The sequence below is a fragment of the Takifugu flavidus genome, chromosome 3 (assembly GCF_003711565.1).
Source record: "Takifugu flavidus isolate HTHZ2018 chromosome 3, ASM371156v2, whole genome shotgun sequence".
In the NCBI taxonomy this organism is placed as follows: Eukaryota; Metazoa; Chordata; class Actinopteri; order Tetraodontiformes; family Tetraodontidae; genus Takifugu; species Takifugu flavidus.
In genome coordinates, this window is record NC_079522.1 from 3,994,353 (window position 1) to 4,017,834 (window position 23,482).

The following is a 23,482-nucleotide window of genomic DNA, read 5'->3' on the forward strand; positions in this document are numbered from 1 at the left end:
CCCTCGCAGCAAGTAAACTGAAGCTTTCGTCTCATTCCTCTGATGGCAACAGCACGGGAAGAAAACTGATCACTTTCTCCCCAACAAACTTATGTCGGACATCCTTACAAGAAAAGTCTTCTGCGTTCTAAATGTTGAATCCATCCCTCAAGATGTGTTCTAATTGAGTTTTCTTTTAATCTAAAGTATTAAATGACTTGTTGTTGTTTTTCCTTTAAAAATGTCTTTATTGTACAACCTCTCTGGGAGCAACAAATAAAACATATTCCTAATCTCAAGATAAGTTGTTAAGAACTTTACATGCAACAATGCCTGACAAAACATGTAGCCCGCATTTGATTATTTGTCCAACCCGATGAATCGTTGTGACAAAGTGTAAAGAGTTCGTTTGAAGCATCACTGAATGAAAGAGTAAACACAATTACTGGTCTCTGTTATCCTTCTTGATTTGTTAAGATTCTGGTGGCTTATATTGGCATAATGGAGATTTTTCTCTTGAACCTGGTAATGAAAGAGGAAAAAACAATCACTCTCTACTTTAGACCACAAAAACTGTTGAAACCAAATTTTAAACCGATGTACATTCATGATACTGTTAATATCACATCAGTATCCTTCGCAAATACATTACATAAAGTGCAAATGCTCATTGATTTCCAGCATGACGCTATATGTTGAATTACTATGTCCCTGACACAACTCCGATTAAAGAAAGATGGAGAGAAGATGACTGAATGGATGGTGTCTACTTCGGTAATCACACATTAGTCATCTTTCAAGCTTTCATAAAAAACTCAAAAATATTTCAGTGAACATCGCTGCAATATCTGCAATGAACGTTGTATTACTGAGTTAATTTCTTACAATTACAATTTGCAAGAATGATTTGATAGATTTTTAAGACACATTCGTATTTAAATTATCATAATAAAACTCACACTTCCAGTCATATCACAGGATGGATCTGTTGGCGTACCTGTTTAAAGACGTGAAAAAGATTCTAACAACAAAAGTTTTAAATTAGAATGTTGTATAATTGACTGAAAGACAAGGGCTTACCTGTATTCTGGGAACTGATCCTCTTGTGCAGCTTAAACAGTGATAAAGCCAATAAAACACACAGTATGGTGGTGAATACCAAAGCACCAGTCAAGAAATATACAGGTTTGTCAGAAGAAGAGGCTCTGTCTGCAGATAAGCAAGAAAAATTAAACATTTTTGAGGATGGTTTCAAGTAAAAATTGTGCTTTGCTCACTAACAAGTTGACTTTTAAAATTACTTTAACTTTTGTTTCACTTACTCTGTCCATACTGTCCAATGTCCAGCTTGGTTCCATTTCCAAACAGAATTCGTCCACATGTTGCAACAGCACAATAGTAGGTCCCAGCCTTGGAAGTATTCAAGTTTCTCATGGGCAAATTGTAGAAACAGGTGTTTTTTCTCTCACACTGTTCTTTCTTGCCTCCATGGGTGTAAATGAGCTCTGGTACAGACTCTCCTGACTTCTTGAACCAGTAAACTGTGTGTTCCTCTTCACAGGTCCCAGTATGTACTCTGCAGTTCAGAGTCACAAAACCTCCAGACTGAACAGACTTTGATGGTGACTGATGGACCTCTACTGGTACGGTCAAATGTAAAATCGGAATATGGACAATATAGATCTTTTCAAATTTAAATTCATGCATACTGCTACTGCCACAGTAATATACTGCTGAGTCTAAAGGGCTCAAACTTGCAATTGTCAGGTGGTAGTTTTTCTCTGTAATGTTACCTGAAAAGCGACCGTTCTTGAACTCTTCGCTAAAGCCTACATTGACATCATCTTCATAAAATGTAGAGATGAGCTTTGGTTTGTCTCCTTGAGTTTGCTTGTACCAGAAGAACGCTGTTACAGGCTCGTCCTTACGGGAACACTGCAGTGTCACATTTTCCCCGATATTAGCAAATACAAAACTATTCACTGGATGCACAAACGAGGATGTTTCATCTGTCAGGACTGAAGGAAAAAATAAACCACAAAATTACCAAAATAGTCAAGTGCAAATGTTTAGAATGAAGTTATTAAAATATTCAATATGATCAAACTTACCAAAAGTCCATAAAAATAAACAGAGATATGAAGCCAACTTCAGCGATTCAATTGTGATGAGCATGTCTAGGTTAATGCTGAGATCCTCTACCTATGGACTACTCTCATCGATAAGTATGTTTGGCAGACTGCCCTGGTTTGAAAACAGCGAACACATGTCCACTGGATCACACCTCCTCCAATGTTTACAAGTCCATCTGATGAAAGTCAGCATGAAAAACAACTGAGTATAATTCAGTACACCAGGAAGTAAAGTAATGTTAAACTCATTGTTTATTTTCAGGGGACCACTGCTATCTGTATGAAATCCTCCACCACAGTTCTGTGAAACTTTCACAAGTTTTTAGCAGAAAGACTAACAGGATTAATTTGTAAAGTTTTTAAGTAGCCACCTGTTACAACAGAAAATGTGTCACACAAAAGCATTTTAATAAAAGGACTTGATTATATTTTCTTACCTTTAGATGGAGGTGTTCAAAACAAACCTAAAGAAACTTAGCATCTTTGTCTTGCTTCCTTTTTCAGTGGCAGATACCAGCTCAACAAAGGTACGAGGAACTTCAAAGAAATGAAGTAGCTCACACAGGGGATGCCAACAGATGAGGACAAAATCACAATCCGTTCTCCTTCTCATGGCTTTGATGGCAATTTTATTTAAGTTTACTTAAATGTTGTCATGTCAATATTGTGTAAAGTGATATTGTGCCAATAACGCAATGAGATAACACGGCTGCGTACACGTGCTCAGAGTATGCTAATATAGAGAACATTCACATCACCACAATGTCATATTTATAACATTCTTTTTCTTTTTTGTTTTTTAAACTGTCATTGCTCTTGAAGTCAAGACAGTAAAATCAGACATTTTGACTCCTGTACAATAAGACATTGAGAAAACATCATGTTTGAAATCACCAAGACGGAGGAGTAAATGTCAAGCCCAAGTATGACCATCACAGCACGGTGGACAGGAATAAAAATAGCAAACAGGTATAACACTCACTGCGGTTGTGGTCTTGTTTCTACAACACAGTGTTCTTCTGGGGAGGTGCAAGTTAGCAGCTAGAGTGTCTGCTTAAGTTCTCACGCCTAGTGTGTTTATTCTAAGGCACCAGACCTAAAACTTATGCCAAACTGTTTTAACAGATAGGCTTTCTTGATTATGTGTAATTCTCCAAGGTGTAGCATCATCAGTGGACGAAAACTGGAAGACATAGGACCCCTCATGTATGAGACTTTTTCAGGTTTGACTAATGCTGGGAGTTGAGACTATTTATGCTGCTACTGGAGCCAAGGCCTGAAGTGCAGACATTGGATTGTTGATTCATGAATTGTTTGTCTTGATGGAGTCAATGGAGAGCTAATAAAATGCACAGAAAGCTCTTGATGTTGGTGTCCTTTGGTAAGTCATTATGTTTCCCTGCCCCAGGAGATTGGAGTGGTTTCTAATTTCATGCAATATTTCATGGTCGCGTAGAGAATCGTGTCAACCATTGAAAAAGTTTCTTCAGTTCTGACAAGCTTAATGATAGTAGAAGCTATTCGCGCTCCTATCAGGCTCAGTATGCAAAAGCTCGGACACAACGGAAGAGAATCAGATTTGAGTTAAATCAAAGTCTGTTTATTTGGTCCAAATCCATTAATCAGGCACAGATACAAAGTCACAATCAGAGTCGGCTGTCAAAACAGAATTCCAGTCAAACACTTTCTGGGTAAGAGTTAGAAGAAATTGTTTGGAAGGTCGCATGTAACAACAAGATGATTTGACACAGAAAGGCAGTGAAACACAGCTTATCTACATGAGTTGGAGGAAGCCAATGGGACACAGGTGGAAGACATTAAGGTGGGCAGTCCAATCACAGATGGGATACGTGACAGGAAGAAAAAAAAATCACACCAGATTTCAGAATAAAACAGGATGTGTGGAAAACGAGAACACTAACCTGTAAAGGACAAATGCTGAACACCATAAATACTGCATAAGACAAAGAGAATCTTTTTAATCAATTGAAGTAGAAAGTGCTAAGGTTATTAATATTCTGGGTCTTCTGTGGCAAATTTGAGAAAGAGGGGTTGACTTCTCTCTTACGCCAATAAATCTTGCCCCCATTGGTTTAATAACTGGTAAATTAGATTGTCTGAATATTCACAACAGTGAATTTTTTATGAAAAGTCTTAGGGTCCAGATGGAAAACCTCCTGACATGAAGCCTTTTCAATCATAATATATACCCCTTGCATGTTACTATGTTGTATTTGCTACTGGCCCATGTTGATTGTGTTCCTCTTTTCTTGTGAAATGAACTTGACTCACTCACTCACTTGATCACCACGGAATCTTTCTTGAGCAAGCGGTGCTACAATGGAACATATTTTGTTGTTACTTCTTTGTGGTCAGCTTTGAACATAAACTCTGCAGAGACTTCCTGTTTTGCAGCCCCACGGACAAAAAGAGCGGAGTGACCTTGAAAAAGTACACACTGAACCTTAAGCTAAACGTCCTCATGAAGAGGTTTAGTCATGGTTCCTACAGTCACACACAAACAAGGTGAAGATGCTTTTATTTACTATAGTCCTCACTTGTGGAACAAACTTCCTGAGCCTCACACATAGACTGCAACCCACAGAAAGTAGTCGAGCCAACAAAAAAAAGTCAAAGCATAAGTGCGGCAGACATGAAAAAAATCACATGGTGACAGATGAGAGGAAAAGATTACGGCACGGGTTAAAAATACACAAGCAAAGGCGATATCAGTAGTGAGGAGAATGAAAAGAGATGGTGATGAGGAATGAGGGCTGTTGTGAAAGTAAGCAGCATCACCACAAGCAGACATGCCCTAAAGAGCGGCAAAGCCAACCATTTCTGCTAGTTGGCTGAAGCCTGTTGCAGGCAGTGACAGTAAAGCCTTCTGTTGGTGTTGTAACACAGAGCTAGAGGTCGAGATGAAAGTTTTCAAAAACCACAGCAAAAAAGAATGGCAACACAAATACAAATAATATTACCTGCAGAGACCGTGGTAGCAGTATTTTAAAAACACTGCTAGGAGAACTGTGAACTCCAAGATTTTTATCGTGTTGGACCACATAAATCATTGAGGCCCCCCAGATACGAAAGCGGTCACAGATTGAAGTTGTCAAACAATTGTCCGCCTAGTGTGAAACCCTTGGTATTTGACACTGACTAGTCGATTGACACCAGACTGAATGCTTAGAGAATATTTACCAAGCTCTGAATGATGAGGCCCTCTGTATAACTGCTTCCTGTCATGGTCTGCACAAGTGTGTGTTATTACAACACTGAGGTGCAAGACACATGAGACTTACAGGGAACTACTATTGACCTTCATGCGACTTTCAGGGCTAACACAGCCCTGAATCTGATCTTACCACGCAACACAAAGTGATGCAGCAAGTCCAGCAGTCAAACTTCAGATCATCCATCCTAACAGATTTCTTGATGTGCTGACAAACATTTCTTCCAGGTTGCCTTTGGAGAAATGAAGACACGTTTTGACTTTGATGATGCCCTCTTGACCTACACTGCATGCCTATCTTCTAGCAGTTCCACTGATGCCAGAGCACAAGCAGAATATCCCTCTCTGTTTCCAGAGAGTATTGTCATGTCTGATCGACTTGACAGATGCTAAGGCATTGATGACCAGTGGAGGAGGTTGCCTCTTGAGATCCTGGATGAAGTCTCTAAGACAATGACTGTGGATGAATTCTGGCATCATCTCTGCACTTTAGAGGACTTTGGTGGGAAAAAGGTGTCTAGGGAACTGGGAGAGTTTATCCTTGCTGTACTAGTGTTACCTCATTCAAAAACATCCCGTGAATGTGTTTTTCCCAAGTTAAATCTAATCAAAACAAAGCTGTAAAACTGACTCATCGCTAGATGGGCTCGTGTGTGAGGGTGGCTGGTGGACTTGTGGATTTTAAGCCAACAACCACGATGCTTGTCCCGGATGTTACACTCACGTTGTCAATTTGTGTCATATTTCCGAGTTGCCTTGAACATAGCATCATTCAGCATGTCACGCCCCCTCACAGCCAACAGTGGGTTTATTATTTTAGTTTTGATGGGTGTAGGATAATTTCCCTCAAAGTCAATTCTGTTGAGCCTTTGGTATGATAAGTCTACCTTTCCAGCAGGCAATACTGCCCGTAATAGAAACTTCAATTCTGAGATTTGCACCATAGTATGTAAACATCTGTTCTGATGAGTCTAACATGCAAGCTATTCATGGATTGTCTTTATTGACACTGAGTTGTCTGTATTATAGAGACCCATTTGCACATCTTCAGAAAAAAAACACAAAAGTTTTCAAAGCTGTTGCTGTACACTATGCCAACTACCTACCTGGGTATGTTGTTCCACTCTCTTATACTCTTTAATTTCTACTAGTGCCACATACCATGCAAGGGTTCATCCTCCTTCAATGCTTGCAAAGTCCTTTCCAAAGGTGGAAGGGACTATCTTTTCTTTCCAGAACAGTGGCCTCAAACTCAATTTCCTGGGGGCCGCTGGAGGCAGAGTCTGGGAGAGGCTGGGCCGCATCAGGGTTTCCACAAGAAAAGCTCTGATAAAAACATTCCAATGTTTGCAAATATCTTTATTTTTTTTACACAAACTAAGATAAAAAATAAATGAACAACTTAAGAATTAATGAGTGATTTATTTTCTTAATCAATAATAATAATAATAATAATAAAAAATAAAAATTGTCTGTGCTCATCAACCACCTTTCTCTTCACTGCAGGCTTTGAAAAAGACATGTTTGGGGCTGTGTAATCTATATAATTCCACTTGGTGCCACTGAAGTTTCTGTTTCAGTGTTTAGCCGACACACCCCCACACACACACCATGGGTGTAGGTTTATATAGGGATGGTGGTAGGGATATATCACGATCAGTGTTTGGGGAATACAAAATAGTCCCTAGCAATATTTACCATTTTATTTTAATATAGTGAAAATATAAATATTTCAATATACTACACATATGGTAGCATTAATAAAAAACAATTTTAAATTACTTCACATTTTGTTTATGAGAGGTTCGACTCTGAGATGTATTCAGAGCTATGATAACCCGCCATTGTGTCGTTATTTCATTGGCTGCGACAGAGTGAGGAACATTTAGTGGTGCCGCCAGTCAGGTAGCCTCACCCACGCGAAAGCGGTCCATCATAGTCCCTACCAACACACACATGCATCAACACTAAAATGTGACAGTTGCACAAGCGGCTGATTTGTAAAATTTGCTGTAAAGCGACTTTTATACAAGGTAAAGCTCTGTGGTTAGAAAAAGCGGCAGAGCTCTGTAAAGTGCCTCCTCTCTACATGCAAAGCCAATCTTGATATTGGGGGGTGATGATGAAATCAACCCCACACTGACCTGGCGTCCTGGCTCCCCCTTGCCCTAGTAATTTGTACCGTGGGTGAGGCACACCGCTGTGCCTCGTCAAGTGAGTGTCTCACAATATAAAAATTAAAGATGTCCAATATTATCAGCCTGCCGATATTATATGCCAATTTGGCATTAAAATGAAATCTTGGAAAATTTCGATGTCGGTTTTTGCTCTTATAATGGCACAACATGCACATTCTATAGATGAAACGCTGCACCTACCTCTCCTCTCACTCAAAATATGAGAGATGTGATTTAGATTTAGAGATATTTATGTTTGTTTGGCACAGTTCTGTTAATGATGGATATAGGTAGGGGGGAAAGCAGGAATAAAACTAACAAATAAACTGAATCATAACACTTTATTCCTCAACTGACTATTCTTGTGTTTGACATCCTGACAGAAACCACAAAGACACCGCATAAATAAAGACACACATACTAAATCATATATCATCAGAATGGTTTATAATTATGTCGGGATTTGTTTTTTGGGGTTGCTCTTTTGTTTTGGAGCTTGTTTTGCACCAATAGCAACATTAAATTAACATCATATTCACAAATAGAGCTAGTATTATGTCTTTTCCTCTTATCCTGTGATTTTTAGTTTTTTGAGGGGGTACTGTGGGAACTGTGATGGTGCAGACTTTTACTCTGCTTTTGTATCATAGTTCTTACATCACACTGCACCAAATTCACAAAAGAGTGAATGTGACACCACAGGAACCTTAACTGCTAATCAGGAACCTCACTTTAATTTTTCAGTTTGGACAACTCACCTTTGCACAGCTCAAACACGAGCAAGATGTCTAAAACAACAAAGTTTACTGTATCAGCTGATTTTGCATTGTAATAAGTAAATGACAAAACTGTATATGGCTCTCATCCTGTTCTTGGCACCTCGACACAAACCTTTACAGCTATTTACAAATGTATTCTTGTATATGTTCTTTACAATATTTTAAGGACTCTTGAATGTAGCATCAGATATTAATAGTCTGAATTTTTTAGCTATGCTTTAAGTAATGTTTAGAAGATAAATAAGCCCAAGACCATACTGTGGCATTTGAAAATGCAAAGCCCCATATATACACACACATACATATATATATATATATATACACACACACACATACATACATATATATATGCTTATATATATGCTGTATATATGCTTATAACGTTCTAATCTTATTTGTATTTATTTATTCTGTTTCTATACTTTGTATAGGTTGCTAATACATTTCAATTTCCCTGCGGGGATGAATAAAGTACATCTTAATCTTAATCTTAACATGAGGCGGCCACATGGTGGTCTTCCAGGGTTCTAGTTAGACTCAAAGTTTCCACTGAAAAGTTTGCAGCACTTTGTAACGTCAATTGTTACAAAGCTGAGAGGTGTCTGTTGACCACTGAAACCTTTGCGGCAAATCTAAAAATCAAGTTAAGAAACAAAAGAAAAAAAAAATAATCTTCTTATATGCTTTATTCAAATAAAGTATATTTAAACAGTAACTTTGTTTGAGCTACTATAGATTTTTATTGATAGTTTTTGGATTTTGCAGTTTATTGATAAACTGCAAACCTAAAACCTGATTACCGAAAAAAAAATTGAGCAACATATGGATTTCCTTATTTGCTATAAAACTCCACAATGCATAAGCAACTGATACAAACAAAAACAAAATAAAATGAAACAAAATAATAAACTCTTAAACACAACAATGTACATAATCATTTACCCAAAGCTGAAACATGTTTAGCGATGATGCTTTACTCTTCCGTACACACATTCTTCGTTAATGGCTCCCATCTGTCTCTTTGGTCTGTCGGTCATACTCGTCCGTAAAGCAGCATAGTGGAGAACATCCTCATTTGTGTGGCCCTTTTGTTGAAACAGAAAATAGGAAATACCTATATGATGCACAGCAATCAGGATGTTTTTATTAATATAGATAACAAGTACCTCTTCATTTGTGGTAGGATCATCTGAATATCTCAAGGTACTTCCTGAAACAAAACAAACCGACATTGTGTCATTGTGTTTTATTTACTTTAAGTTCACAAAAACTTTTACCTCCACTGCGGCCGCTTTGGCTCTTGTAGATATTGCACAGTAAGACAGCCATGAAACTGGCCAGAATGGTGGTGAACGCCAACGCTCCACTCAGAATATACAGATTAAGATAACCATCTGCAGATTCAGAGAGATTAGATGATGCATTGTCTCATATTTAATTTCTTAGATGAAACCGACTCACCCTCCGCTCCGGGTGGCTTTTGGGGTAGCTTTAGAAAGTGTCCACATGTTACAACAGCACAATCAACAGCCAGGTTGTTTGCTGGCAAACTGTAGAAACAAGTGTTGTTTTTCCATGTGTAAAGAGCTCCTGGATCAGATTTTTCAGATGTTCTCAGCTGGTATGCACCGTGTTCTTGGTCAATGGCTCTGCCATGTGCAGTGCAGTTGAACCTAACAGCACCTTCTGACTGATTCAAGTGATATTCTGGTCTCTGGATAAAGACTGGGATGTTCAAACCTGAACCCTTTATGATGATTGTAATTCCATCTTTGAATTCAAGTTTTTCTGAAAAGCTACTAGCGCAGTAGTACGTTCCTGTATCAGAGTGCTGTAAATTGGCAATCATCAAGTGATTTTGGTTTTTCTTTGCATCCAGTGCAAAACGTGAATTGTTAACAAATTCATCATAAAACTTTGCACTTTCTTTAAAGGTATAGAAGCTCGACACAAGCCTTGGAAAGTCTCCCATTATTTCTTTATACCAATAATACTTTGCTACAAAATCAGATCTGATGAAACATTCCAAAGTTACACTGTCACCAATAGCTGCTGTAAAGTTTTTGTCTTTATCAACCATCAGAACAGTCATCTCACCTGAAAAAACAGAACAAACAAAGCTATGAATTATTTTGAGGGTTGTTTGTTTCTTTCCATATTAAAAATAGAAATGAGAATGTTCCAGTGCTAAGAGTCGTGAATATTAGATAGATAATACAAGAATAATAAATCACTTACCCATCTTCCCAGCAATCACAAATACCAGATAGGAAAAAAACGTAAATACCATTGTGTTGCTGTGCTGAATGAAACTAATTTTGTCCTTTCCTCCACTCAAGCCTAAGTTTACTGAATGGCTGTGATTGGCCGACCTGGTGTCTTTGTATGCCTTATTAAGGAAACAAGAGTATGAGCTTCTCTGAGACCTCATGACATCATGTTGATCTTTTTTTTCCCCCAGCTCTCATGGAAAAGTTCCTGAAAATGTTATAAGTGCTCTCTGAAACCAGAAATAGAAAATGTGATCTTACGGTGACCCTTGGAACTCAATTGGTAAATTTATTTTAATACTTTGAGAAAACATAATGCATCTATATTTTTCAGGAATCAGACATTAGCCAATAAGTGCACAGGTCAACACAACTACAACTACACTCAATGCTACAGATGTAAGTGTGTAGGATGTTTGTTTTTAATTCGTTTTTGTACTGTTGTATTTGGGGTTGTTTTTGTTTGTTTAACATCAGAAAGAAAGAAAATGAGAAGCTGGAGAAATACCAAGGGCCCAGATGGGCAAGGACGAGATCGATCATTCATTCATTCAATATTTTTTTTTAAAGATTTCTCTTTTGTCTATGATATTCTTTGGGAACTGTGCTTTGTCTAGCCCTTCACCAAGTACCAAGGAACCTGAACATCCCGATCAGTGCAGTGTAGAATCGAATAGCCACATAAACAATAAATCAGACATCAATAAATCAATCAGGGGTGGACTTTTTTTTTTTTTATTCTGTGAGTTTTTTCTTAACTACAGCAAGATAAGTAAAACTGTTCAAAATGGTCATCTTTCTTTTCTACTGCTTTACACTGAAGTAAACACATTCAGTCCAGGTATGTTCTCTGTTCATCTTCTTCCACAAAACAGAACCATCTGCATCTGGACAATCCTGTCAATGACAACAATAAAATCAGTGTCTTACTAATATTCAAAAAATCTAATTAATTCTGAATAGTACTGTAAAAATTACCTTCAGTCTGGACAGAGGCAAAAGTCTTTCGTCAGATTCTGAAAAAAATAAAACTGAAGCTTAAAAATTGTAAAATCACACCATAAATGAACACATTAAGTGTAATTGATTATACCTTCACAATGCCCATTGTTCATCATACACACCGAGAAAGCCATACAAACTACCAAAATGGTGCTGAATGATGATGCACCACACAGGAGGAAAACCAAGACCTGAAGGTCTTTATAATCTGTAGATGCACACAGCAGCAGACAGGCTTAAAATTACACACAATTAAGGTAATTAAATTCAAGTTCAATTTAAGATAACATAACATAATACATTCTCAATAGCTGCTTGCACGTGGTAGCACACAACGATAGCACAAATTAAACTGTCAAAGGAAGCTTAAATGTCTTAATTAAATAAACAAAAAAATCACAGTCTCTCAGAAGCAATATTTTCTGTTCAAACGCAGCAGAACATCTTATTTCTGTGAGGCCCTCACATCATTTAATCAGAATTGCTCCACATCCATAGTGCGTTTGCAAACCTGTTTCAAGTCTGAGACCAGGTCTATGTCACAGTCAAGTGTGATTTAAAGTTCTTTTTTTTGTATTTTTTTTTATTTTACTCACTGTTAATGTCCGGCTTGGTTCCATCTCCAAACAGAATGTGTCCACATGCTGCAACAGCACAATAGTAGGTCCCAGTCTGAGAAGTGTTCAGGTTCTTCATGGGGAAGCTGTAGAGACAGGTGTTGGTTTTCCTCTCACACTGCTTATTCCTGCCTGTATGGCTGTACATGAGTCCCAGTTGAGATTGTCCAGAGTTTCTGAACCAGTAAACAGTGTGATCCCCATCACAAGTCCACCCAGTATGTACTGTACAATTCAGCGTCACAGAACCTCCTGCTTGGATAGACTGTGATGCTGACTGATCTATGGTCAACCCTGAACCCTCTACAATGACTTTATAACCTTCTCGAAAGTCAAATACATATAAATACTGATTTACACAGTAATAGGTGGCTGAGTCTGATAACTCCAAATCTGATATTGTCAGATTAGCTCCTTTGTTACCAGGATGTATTTGGAAACGTGGATTGGTTTTGAAGTCATTAAAAAATGCCCAACGTTGAGCTAATATGTAGTAGCTGCATATCAGCTTTGGCTTCTGCCCTGGAACTTGATTAAACCAATAAATCCTGGTAGAAACATCATCCTTGTCATGGCACGGCAAAGTCAGGTTCTGTCCAGGTTTGACCAAAATAAAATTGGTCTTCCGATTCAAAGATGGAGAAAATTCCATTGTAGCTGGCTGAGCTGAAATGCAACAGTAAATCGCAAAGAAGGCAGGTTACCTCATGAATTTTAGAAATTTAAATCTTAAACATCCTCACCAAGATTCGCCAAACACATCAAGAAGAAAAACTTTGCAGATGTCATCTTGCTCAAAGAGTTGGGCTGATTGAAGAGAAAACTTGGTCTTTGTACACTGAATAAATGCTGCGCATGTATCTGATTGGTAGCCTGAAATAACTTGAGGGAGTGACATACAGGAAACACGATCACATGTCAATAAAGGTGAAAGATTTGCTTGAAATGTGGTAAAGAAAATGATGAAGAGTGTAGTTTGAAATCAGGTATTTCAGTGGTTCAAAATGGTCAATTGTGGTAAACAGTTAAAAATACAGTTTTAATTCACGTCACAGGACACTTGTTTGTTTTAAGCAATGTCCTTTGTACATTAATGGTACCATTTGTCATGTAAGGTGACTATTCTCCCTTTACTTTCTATCAATGCAAAAAGCAGACGTTGGTCCCAGTTTGGTCTATTTTTTTATATGCACTCATTACTTGGAGTGTCCTGTTAAAAATTTTCTTCCTCTGAGTGGACTTCTGTGACTGCATTCTTTGACATTATTTGAGCCTTGATCAACTGCGGCTAAACATTTTCCCTATTTCATCTAGAGTGCACAGTGAGTGAAGATACCTCAACTTCCTTTTGGCAACACTGACTCTAAAACCACTAATATTGTTGCAACACTTCTTAAACTTCTGTTTCGCACAGTGGAGAACAAAACCATCTTTGTGATTTGTAAAAATATGATGTCCTTTATGACCTTATTTCTGAAGTGAAAGATAATTTGTCCCAATTATGTAGTTTATTCCACCAAAGCTCTGCAGTGCACATCTTTATTATTGAGGTTTTTTTTTTTCTTTTCTCTTTGCTTCATTCTGAAGGGACAAAAGAGCATTACCTGCAGCACCCCCATAAGGATCCTTGATATTTGATTTGATATGATTCGATTCAAGATATGTCTTTGGACACATGTTAAGCACATTTCAAGGACCGCCTTTTATCACCTGAGCTACATAGCTAAATTTAGGCACTGTCTATTTCTTCTGAGCTGGATTACTGTAAATTCACTTTGTTCACTTATTCTGTTACTGAACAAGTCATTAAAGTCTATACAACTGGCCCAGGTCCTGCTCACATATAAGGTTGTTCATGGTCTTGCACCATCGTATTTATTTATTGCTCACTTGGGTTGAAGGTCCAAGGACACAACTGTGCAAGCATGGTTAGGCTTTGGTCTATTCTGCTTGATGGAGATCTTAAGGGCTTCATATTCATCTTATCTGAGTTTTTGTTTCTTTTCTTTTTGTTCTTCTCAACTTGTATGGCGTCTTCTCTTCCTTTACTGTTGGCCCACTTTGGATATTGGCAAAATGTGTGAACGTGTTATATGTGGTAAACCAAATAGGCAGAAAGTTGCATGGGTATGCAACTTATGCACCCATAGAAAAGGAAATGTCAGTTTTATCGAGAGGCTTAAACTTTGCAATTAACAAAAACAATACCCAAAGAGGATTGTCCACTAGGTGTGCATTATTGAATTTGGTGGATCGGTCCTGTCCAAAATACCACAGGCAATGTTTTGATCCAGTCTGCCCTGATTGTAATTTAAATGAGCTCAATTTTATTTTTATTGTATGTCTTAAAATCAAGATTGTCTTGAAGTGTTTTGCAGAAATAGAGATCCCAGGTCTTAACAGGCAAAGGTTGCAAGGAAAGCCTCACTTGAAAATGGACAAAACCTTGAGCAGCAGGTGGGAGCAGAGGAAGAGCTGAATAGACAAAAACATCATCAGAAAGTTTTATTTTGCAACAACGAATCACAAGGGTAAAAGAGGTGGCAAATACAAAATAGGGCAGGTGGGAGTTGAAAAATAGGTTAAACGGAAGCATCACTGACTGACAGAAGTGTTAACACATTCGCTTTCAATACTCTTGCTTCTTCTTTTTGATTCTTTAACCTTTTGCTTACTTAACGCAGCATAAAGGACATTATCTTCTTGAATCTGCTAACAAAAGAGAGAAACCAAAATCATACTCTATATACTGTAGACCACAAAAACTGTTACTGAAACAAAGTTTAAACCAGTGTAGAATATTGATACTATCAAAGTAGTTTTGGTAAAATGTGATGCCAGAAACTCCACAAGCAAAAACAAGGAAGATATGAAGCCAACTCCAGTGATTCCATTGTGATGAGCGTGTTTAGAAGAATGTTGAGATCCTTGTTACATTATCTGCTCTTAAACAAAAGGCTGATTTTGATTGGCTAGCAAAAAAACGACACTAGCTGCCCAAATTTGAAAACAGTGAATATTTCTTTAATTATACCTTGTCTTTATTATTTCTCAAGCCTATATGATTAAAAGTAGTTAACACGAAACGCAATTATTTTTTCAAGCTTACTAATTAATCGATACAACCAATGTAACAAAGGTCAGAGGAGATTCAAAGAAATGAAGCAGCTAGCAGAGGGGAAGCTAACAGACCATGAAAAATGTTTTTGGGTTTCTGTGCAGCTCAATCATATTAAAGTTGGCGACTGACTCATTGCAAATATACTAAGGATTAACATGTGCAATCTCAGTAATATTAAAAATTCTACAATGCAAAATGTTAAATACATCACATTATTTCTTTTAACTGTTTTTGTCAATGCACTAAAGTGACACTTTTGACGCTGCAAAGACTTCCTGTTTGAAACCACAAGGCCAGAGTGGAAAAAGTAAATGTAGAACCAACCCATGCACATAGCCCAGAGCTTATGTGTGTGTACACAGCAAGCTGGAAAACATATTCTGACCACGTTTTCAAATTACTTTGGGAAGGGCAGCAAAATAAATGGAAACTTAAAATGTGACTGGTATTAACCAAATGCTTTAGTGTGGATAATTTATATCCAATGAAATGCCTAAAACTACAACTGTACAAAGAAAAACAGACTCACAGTACATCCCCAAGTCCATTACCACTACCTAAACTACTACAAGGACTCACTAAGATTTTCACATTCAATGCAATTGTCTCGGGTCCTCCACTCTGGCTCATCAACCCCACAACACTCTTCTCTATATCAACTCCCCGCTGTAACCAAACAACACTTCTTGACCCTCTACCTCTGATGCCTGTCAGTCATTCCATTCCTTTCTCAAATCCAAAATCGATACCATCTGTGATGACCTCACTACTCAAATACCTCTCTTAAGTTCCCATGCAGCTCTTCACCCCTGACTGCAGAGTCTATATGTAAATTTACCCTGTTCTTCCCGGACCCCATACCCTCTAATCTCATAAAGGAATGAATCCCTGCCATCTCTCCAATCATCTGCTAATTTATCAATTCCTGCCTCACATCTTGCTCTAACTCAGACACCCTCAAACATGTTCACGTCACTCCCATCTGCAAACCTAGCCTCGGACTAGATATCCCAAGGAACTTCCTTGTCATGTCAATTCTTTCCTTCATGTCACAGGTTGTGGAATGCCTGTCAGCAGAAAACCAACCTATAATGACCTCTTTGAACAATTTTAATGTGGGTTCTGGTTCCAGACACTGCACTGGAACTGCACTTATCAATGTTACATAGATTCTCCTCCTCTCAACTTATTCCAAGCAATCACACATATCACTGATAACAAACTCTTCTTGATAAAATCAATTCCTACAAACTTTCCCTCAAAGCATCCGCGGTTGGGTCCCTCCTTTTCATTATGTATGTGTTCCTATTGCTATGATCATCTATTGTCTCTGTCTTTGTTTCCACTGCTATGCTGATTATATCAACTCTACATCTATACCTGGACCATCACCTTCACCTCACCCTCACCCACGACTCCATACACTCATGTTGAGAGTATTTATTTTATTTATTACCTTGGACTTACTCTTGACACCCCCAAAACTGCCATTTTTGTCCATCACTCTCTTATTCCTCCAGTGCATCACTCACATACACCTTCATTACATCTAGACTTCACTACTGTAATAAATAGGAATCAAACCTGGCAACAGACCTTTCTCTGCTGCTGTCTCCACCTTCTGGAACGCTCTGCTCACAACCATACTAACCTTCAAAACATGATTCAAAACTGTTTTAATTTGCTGTTTTTTTTTTCCTTTTATTACTTCCTTTGTGTATTACTTGTGTTTTTAATCTGAAGTACTTCTGAAGATATAGTTGTTTTTATTTTAAAATGTGCTTTTTTGGTACAGCCTCTCTACAGATAAGATGTATTCTTCTTCTCATTCTTATCCAGATGAGAAGGCAAGAATCTTATTTACAACAAAAAACATGCAGTTGGCTTTAGCTTCTTTATCCATTACCGATGCCATGTTTATAAGAACTTCAGTTCCTCTGAAGCATCAGTGAGCAACAGAAGAGTAAACACATTCTTTTTCATTGGTCTCTCTTTTTCTTCTTGATTTGTTAGCTTTCTGGTTCCTTAAAGCAGCATATTGGAGATTTTCCTCTTGAACCTGTTAAGATACAAAAAAATGATAAAAGTATGTACATTTGATGACAAAACCTGAGAACAAAATTTAAAACCATGTACACTATTGCTACTGTCAACATCACATCAACGCTGTTCATAAATACAGTATACAAACAGCATTTTTTTTTTAAATAATCTGATAAGAATGAAGTTTTATTCTGGATTTCTATGTCTATAATGTCACCCATGTAAAGGGAATACAATGGTAGAAGCTGGTTGAATGGACAATTGGCTATAATATATATATAATCATGGATTGATCATCTTCAAACACAACACTTACTCATGTATTCATTCTAACACAATAAAACTCACCCTTTCAATCATATCACAGGATGGATCTGTTTGATCTGTTTAAAAATATCAAATACAGCTTTACTTCCAAATTTAAATGTGATATAATTGACTGAAGGACAAGAACATTTACCTGTATGCTTGGAGCTAATCCTCTTGTACACTTTGAACAGTGTTAAAGCCAGTAAAGCACACAGGATGGTGATGAATGCCAAAGCACCAGTCAAGAAATACACCAGCAGCAGCAGGATCGGAGAATTTACTTTGTCTGTATTTCACAGATTAAATATTCATACAAACATCTCTCAGTTTTTCTTTAAATAATTGTATTAAATATTGTTTTACTTACCCTGAATATTCAGATTTGTTCCATTTCCAAACAGAATTTGTCCACATGCTGCAACAGCACAATGGTAGGTCCCAGCCTTGGAAGTATTCAAGTTCCTCATGGACAAATTGTAGAAACAGGTGAGGTTTTTTCTCTCACACTGTTCTTTCTTGCCCCCATGGGTGTAAATGAGCTCTGGTTCAGAGTCTCCTGACTTCTTGAACCAGTAAACTGCGTGTTCCTCATCACAGGTCCGATTATGTACTCTGCAGTTCAGAGTCACAGAACCCCCAGACTGAACAGATTCTGATGGTGACTGATGGACCTCTACTGGTACGGTCAAATGTAAACTCGTAACATGGACAATATAGATATTTTCAAAGTTAAATGTGTTCACGTAGCTACTTGTGCAGTAATAAATTCCTGAGTCTGAAATCCTCAGCTTTGCAATAATCAAGTGGTAGTTACTCTCTGTAAAGTTTACTGAAAAGTGATTGTTTAACTTCCCTGTGGGCTCTACCTTTTTATCATGTTTATAGAAGTTAGAGAGGAGTATCGGTTTCTCTCCCTGTGTTTGCTTGTACCAATGGAACGTATTTGCAGAGTTGTCCTTATGAGAGCACTGCAGTGTCATGTTTTCCCCAACATTAGCAAATACTAAACTGTTCACTGGATACACAAATGAGGATGTTTCATCTGTCAGGACTGAATGAAAAAGAAATCAACAAAATTAACAAAAATACTTCATTTATAAATGTTTAGCATGAAATTATCGATACATCCACAAGATGATAAAACTTACCAAAACCCCACAAGCAGAGAAAAGGGATATACAAAGCAAACTTCAATGACCCCATCGTGACGAGCATGTCTAGATGAATGATGTGATCCTTCATTTATGTGATACTCGTAATCGATAGAGCAAATTTGATTGGCTACCCTGAAGTGACATTGACTGCCCTAAAATGGGAACAGTGAACACGTGTTCAGTAGATCATACCTTGTCAAAGTTTCTTAAGCCCATTCCCTGAAAGTATATTAATGTCAATGATGGACCTTTATTTACGCCACTACCTAACATAATGCTGAATTCATGGTTTATGTTCAGGGAACGACTGATGTCTGTATCCAATCCTCCACCTGGTGAAATGTAATTATGAAAATATTAATTGTAACAGTCAGAGAAAATTGGGTGAAATTTCACATTATTGGTGCAACTCATGAAAAAGATTCAGTCAATGCAGTTTTATAGTCTTAACATGGTTTTACCACAAAGACCAAGAGGAATAATGAGTGAAATTCCAAGTCAGCCACTTCTGAGCCAGTTGACAGAGTGACTGAATTATGTTTTCTTACCTTGTAGATGGAAGTCTTTCTGACAAACAAGAAGAGCCATGACATCTTTTGTCTAGCTTCCTGTTTCATTGATAGCTTCCAGCCCTCAAAGGTGTGAAAAACTTTAAAGAAATGAAGTAGATAACATGGAGAGAAGTAACATTTGGGGACAAAACTTATATAAGCCCTGTTGCTGTTCTATTTGATTGTCTTTTAGGGTAGTTTATAGCTAAGCTATATGTGTCATTTTTATAAAATTAATCCAAATTTTCACCAAATTGTGCCAACGATGCAATGTGAGAAATGATGCATATATTTATAGTACTCTAATGTGGATTACATTAATAGCACAACAATGGCAATTTTATTACCCCTATTAGTTGTTTTTAACTGTTTTTGCTGTTGAACAACAAAATCAAAGCATCAAAGTCATCCATTTTGACTTCTGTGCAATGACACTGCAAAGACTTCCTGTATGAAACCACAAAGACGGAGGGGAAAATGTCAAGCCCACTATGCATGTATGCACAAGTATGACCAACACAGCAGAATGCACAGCAATATAAATAGCAAACAAGTAGAGCAACAATTAATGTTGTGTTCTTGTTTTTGGACCACAGTGTTTTTCTGGGGAGGGGCAGGCACAGTGTGTCTATTCTGATGTAAAACATTTAAAACCCATGTGTGGAACTGCTTCAAAAGATAGAGGGAAGACATTGAGCTTCTCATGCATGAGGGTTTTTCAGTTCTGATTAACTTGGTGGAAGTTGAGATTTATGTTCATAGTGGAGCCAAGGGCTGTCATGCAGTAGTAGAATAAGAAATGTCTGAGAAGTTGACAACATTTCAAAAGCACAGAGACTTCTCTTTATAGGGCGTCAGCGGTTCTTGTCCCATGCCCCAGGAGAGAGTAGAGCACTGACTCTCATGCATGAATGGGTGTTTAGCAGTTTGGGGAGACTGCTAAGCACAGTGTTGTAGGTGGAAGAAAGGTTAGACCTTAGCCCTCCACCTCGTCTATTTTTGGTTTGTTGTCGTAGCCTGGCTATGATGGCTTCTCCTATACCACATTTAAATCATCCAGCTTCTGTGTTTAAATTCTTTAAATTCTTTTTTTTAAATGGGAAAACAACATAAATCTACTTTAAAAATACAGCAGAAAGGCAAGCATACCCTTATTCATTATAAATGCAACATGAGCCATAAGGGGTTGATTTTGATCCCCTTCTCTTGTGAAATTAACTTGACTCAGGAAGTGCCGCTACAATGGAACATATTTGGTTGTTACGTCTTTGTGGTCACCTTTGAACAGAAACTCTGCATAGACTTCCTGTCGCCAGCCACACGGACAAAGTGAGCGGAGTGACCTTGAAAAAGTGCACACTGAAGGGAGACAGATCTAATCTTTGGCTGGTAACCTCACAGAGACCAGGGTGTCAGGTTGTGTCATTCAAACTGTACATTTAGAAGAAACTGTTAAAGATATCTATAGTAAAAAGCTGTCCTTATTGGAAAATATTTGACCCTTATCGATTTAGCAAATTGGAAATCATGGCCATTCAGTCCCACTGAGAACACACGGTAGAACATTTGATTGTGAATTTAAATATAACGGGTAGGTGAAATATCAACATCATTATCTTTGGTGTAGAGCTCTAGTCTAGCAACACTGCTGACTGATCTCAAACTATGAACACCAAGTAGGCCTAATTTTATCCCACACCAATTAGAGCCTCATAATCCTTTGGAAATAAGTGGTGTATCCAGAGAAGACCAAAAGTCCCGACCCTTCCTTATATATATGTATATATATGTATGTGTGTATGTATGTATGTATGTAGGTTTTACTATAGATCTGATGAAGTTTAATCTGTCTTTAATGTGGTTTTTGACACCTAATCAACCGCATAGCCTCATATCACAGTTGAGTACATTTGATGTGGATCTAAATTGAAAGACCATCCTTTATTTTTATAATTTCTTAAGCAAGACTGTGGCAGGCTGTGCTTCCTGTATTCAATTTCTGACTTGTTTTTCCACTAATGGAAACTTCAACTCTGAGTATTTCACTACCTTCATCGCAGCAGTGAAAAGTGAATGTGAGATGTAAAATTCAAGCAAACAAGCAAAATATTTAAAAATTGTCTTTATTGACACTGAGTTTTCTGGATTATAAAGACCCATTTGCACATCCTCAATTTAAAAAAAAGTTCTCCAAATTGACCTATTCTTCCACTGATACTCACATATATTGTACGTTTCCTGTTAATGATATCTTGGACGAGTTCCATCATCAAAGCATTCACAATTCATCACAAATTTCACTATTTTGCCATTTTTATTGTTGAGTACACGCAGACACTTTTCACATGTTGGTATTCCTCCTCTCCTAGATCACCTTCACTGGATGTTTTTAACCCAACAGCAGCATAATGGAGGTTACCTGCATCATGGCTCTGTTAAAAGCACAGTGTAAACAATGAGGAAAAAGTTAGCATTAATTTAACAACTCATTAGGATTTTTTAAAAATGTAATCTTTTTCTTGTCTGCTATCTCCATTGCAGCGTCAAGGTAGGGTTGGGGTTTAAAGATAATCTAATGATTTGTTACCGTGATGTCGGAACCTGCAGAAATGGACTGATGATCAACAGTTCCTGTAGTGACATAGCATGAATGATTTATCCTGGTCAATGCAAAATCATCATCTCCTTTCCTGAAACAAACCTACCTTTACAGACAGAGCAAATTTGTCTTTTCAGTGTATATGAGGTGAAAGCCAAGACAAAGAGTAGGATGATGGAAACCGCCAACGCCGAGCTCAAGCAATACACAACCAGAAGTTCAACTTTGCTTTCTTTAGCCCGTCGACAGAAGAGGGGAAAAAAATTGTTTCTTGTCAAATATTTTAGGGCTACACATAATTGTTTTTAACGAAATAATGGAGCATTGCTTACTTGTAAGTTGTACTTGTGTTCCATTTCCAAACACAAGCTTCCCACAAGAGGCCAGAGCACAGTAGTACATTCCTTCATCGGAGGAGTTCACTGACTTTATAGAGTAGGTCAGAGTACATTTTCTGTTGTGAGCCTCGTCCACACAGTTTCCTTCATTCTGATACATGATTACAGGCTCACCCTTTGTCTGTCTGAACCAATAGAGGCTCTGCTCCCCTTTACATTTCTCACCGTGTGCTTCACAACTCAACTGCACCGAATCCCCTGGTCTGACAGGATCCAAGGCTGGCTGATAGACTACACCCTGGATGTTAGAGAGTGGCATTGTGACATAAAGGAAAGTCCCCTCTCCAAATTCCAGGGAGTTGAATTCCAAAATCCCACAATAGTAGGTGGCAGAGTCAGACAGGAGAAGGTCAGCGATCGTCAGGTGGTTGATTGTTTCTTTGCTCTCCACTTCAAATCTGCCTTTAAATGAAGGGTAGATGGCTGCTTCCTTGTTGTGCCTCATACGACTTGATATGATCTCAGGTTTTCTTCCCAAGCTTTGCTGGTACCAGGAGAAGAATGTGACTGAATCCTCTCCACAGAAGCATTTCAAGGTCACCGTCTGGCCAATTTGTGCCATTAGGACCCTAGGGTCCTGAGTGATGCCTAAGGGCTGAACAGCAAGTGGCACTTGACCTAAAAAAAATACAATTTCACGTCAATTAGCTCTTAGGTTTTCCTTCATAGACATTAAGAAAAGACACATAAAAAGCCAAAAGGCAGAGAAATAAAATACTTACCAATTCCACAAAGAAGCACAAGTAAAATGCAAAGTGAAGCCATCACGAGAATCTACTCTTTATGTCCTGCTTGTCAACGGACATACTTTCCATTTATGAAGGAGTTCAAGGCTGCTTGTGATTGGCTAATCTAACCTTCCCTTTTTTTCATGTGCAAAAATCAAATTGGATTGGGCGTTAAGAGGCTGAAACAACAACAAAATTCAGGTCAAATGACTTAAGCCTTGGTTAAAAAGTTGATGATTGTCACTTATAGGTGGTACAGTGCATATATTTCTGAGGCCCCATTTTTGGATCATGCTAGAAAAGTTAAAACAATCAATAAATGAATCTTTATTTATATAGCATCTGTTATAATAAAAATTGTTTCTAGGCGCTTTACAGAATCCCAGGGCCT

The 23,482-nt window shown here is 37.9% G+C and overlaps 5 protein-coding genes across 9 annotated transcripts; all 5 read right to left on the reverse strand.

Moving 5' to 3' along the window:
• Nucleotides 1-183: 183 nt before the first annotated feature.
• On the reverse strand, nt 184-3,001 carry LOC130523092 (uncharacterized). Of its 3 annotated transcripts, XM_057028064.1 has the most exons (6): nt 2,549-3,001; nt 2,091-2,287; nt 1,302-1,997; nt 1,060-1,188; nt 939-976; nt 185-501 (listed from the first exon to the last, which is right to left on the reverse strand). In XM_057028064.1, the coding sequence occupies exons 2-6, from the start codon at nt 2,152-2,154 to the stop codon at nt 397-399; spliced, it is 1,032 nt and encodes a 343-aa protein (XP_056884044.1). In that variant the 5' UTR covers nt 2,155-2,287; nt 2,549-3,001; the 3' UTR covers nt 185-396. The 3 variants fall into 3 exon arrangements, with proteins under 3 accessions (XP_056884045.1, XP_056884044.1, XP_056884043.1); XM_057028063.1 differs by lacking the exon at nt 2,549-3,001 and having other exon boundaries at nt 2,091-2,478; XM_057028065.1 differs by lacking the exons at nt 939-976; nt 2,549-3,001 and having other exon boundaries at nt 184-501; nt 2,091-2,478.
• Nucleotides 3,002-8,970: 5,969 nt separating this feature from the next.
• LOC130522985 (uncharacterized) lies at nt 8,971-10,685 on the reverse strand. 2 transcript variants are annotated; one of them, XM_057027913.1, is made up of 5 exons: nt 10,538-10,685; nt 9,761-10,396; nt 9,577-9,693; nt 9,466-9,509; nt 8,971-9,413 (listed from the first exon to the last, which is right to left on the reverse strand). In XM_057027913.1, exons 1-5 carry the CDS (start codon nt 10,587-10,589, stop codon nt 9,333-9,335), a joined length of 930 nt encoding a protein of 309 aa, XP_056883893.1. In that variant the 5' UTR covers nt 10,590-10,685; the 3' UTR covers nt 8,971-9,332. The 2 variants fall into 2 exon arrangements, with proteins under 2 accessions (XP_056883893.1, XP_056883892.1); XM_057027912.1 differs by having other exon boundaries at nt 8,971-9,384; nt 10,538-10,684.
• Nucleotides 10,686-11,281: 596 nt separating this feature from the next.
• Nucleotides 11,282-13,082, reverse strand: LOC130522986 (uncharacterized). 2 transcript variants are annotated; one of them, XM_057027914.1, is made up of 5 exons: nt 12,932-13,082; nt 12,168-12,854; nt 11,663-11,779; nt 11,548-11,585; nt 11,282-11,466 (listed from the first exon to the last, which is right to left on the reverse strand). In XM_057027914.1, the coding sequence occupies exons 1-5, from the start codon at nt 12,975-12,977 to the stop codon at nt 11,374-11,376; spliced, it is 981 nt and encodes a 326-aa protein (XP_056883894.1). In that variant the 5' UTR covers nt 12,978-13,082; the 3' UTR covers nt 11,282-11,373. The 2 variants fall into 2 exon arrangements, with proteins under 2 accessions (XP_056883894.1, XP_056883895.1); XM_057027915.1 differs by having other exon boundaries at nt 12,168-12,364; nt 12,932-12,984.
• Nucleotides 13,083-17,189: 4,107 nt separating this feature from the next.
• On the reverse strand, nt 17,190-19,380 carry LOC130522982 (uncharacterized). Its single transcript, XM_057027906.1, has 5 exons — nt 18,810-19,380; nt 18,029-18,712; nt 17,813-17,947; nt 17,701-17,735; nt 17,190-17,368 (listed from the first exon to the last, which is right to left on the reverse strand). The coding sequence occupies exons 1-5, from the start codon at nt 18,901-18,903 to the stop codon at nt 17,255-17,257; spliced, it is 1,062 nt and encodes a 353-aa protein (XP_056883886.1). The 5' UTR covers nt 18,904-19,380; the 3' UTR covers nt 17,190-17,254.
• Nucleotides 19,381-21,473: 2,093 nt separating this feature from the next.
• On the reverse strand, nt 21,474-23,239 carry LOC130522983 (uncharacterized). Its single transcript, XM_057027908.1, has 5 exons — nt 23,086-23,239; nt 22,298-22,981; nt 22,072-22,197; nt 21,954-21,997; nt 21,474-21,798 (listed from the first exon to the last, which is right to left on the reverse strand). Exons 1-5 carry the CDS (start codon nt 23,126-23,128, stop codon nt 21,667-21,669), a joined length of 1,029 nt encoding a protein of 342 aa, XP_056883888.1. The 5' UTR covers nt 23,129-23,239; the 3' UTR covers nt 21,474-21,666.
• Between the last annotated feature and the right edge of the window lie 243 nt (nt 23,240-23,482).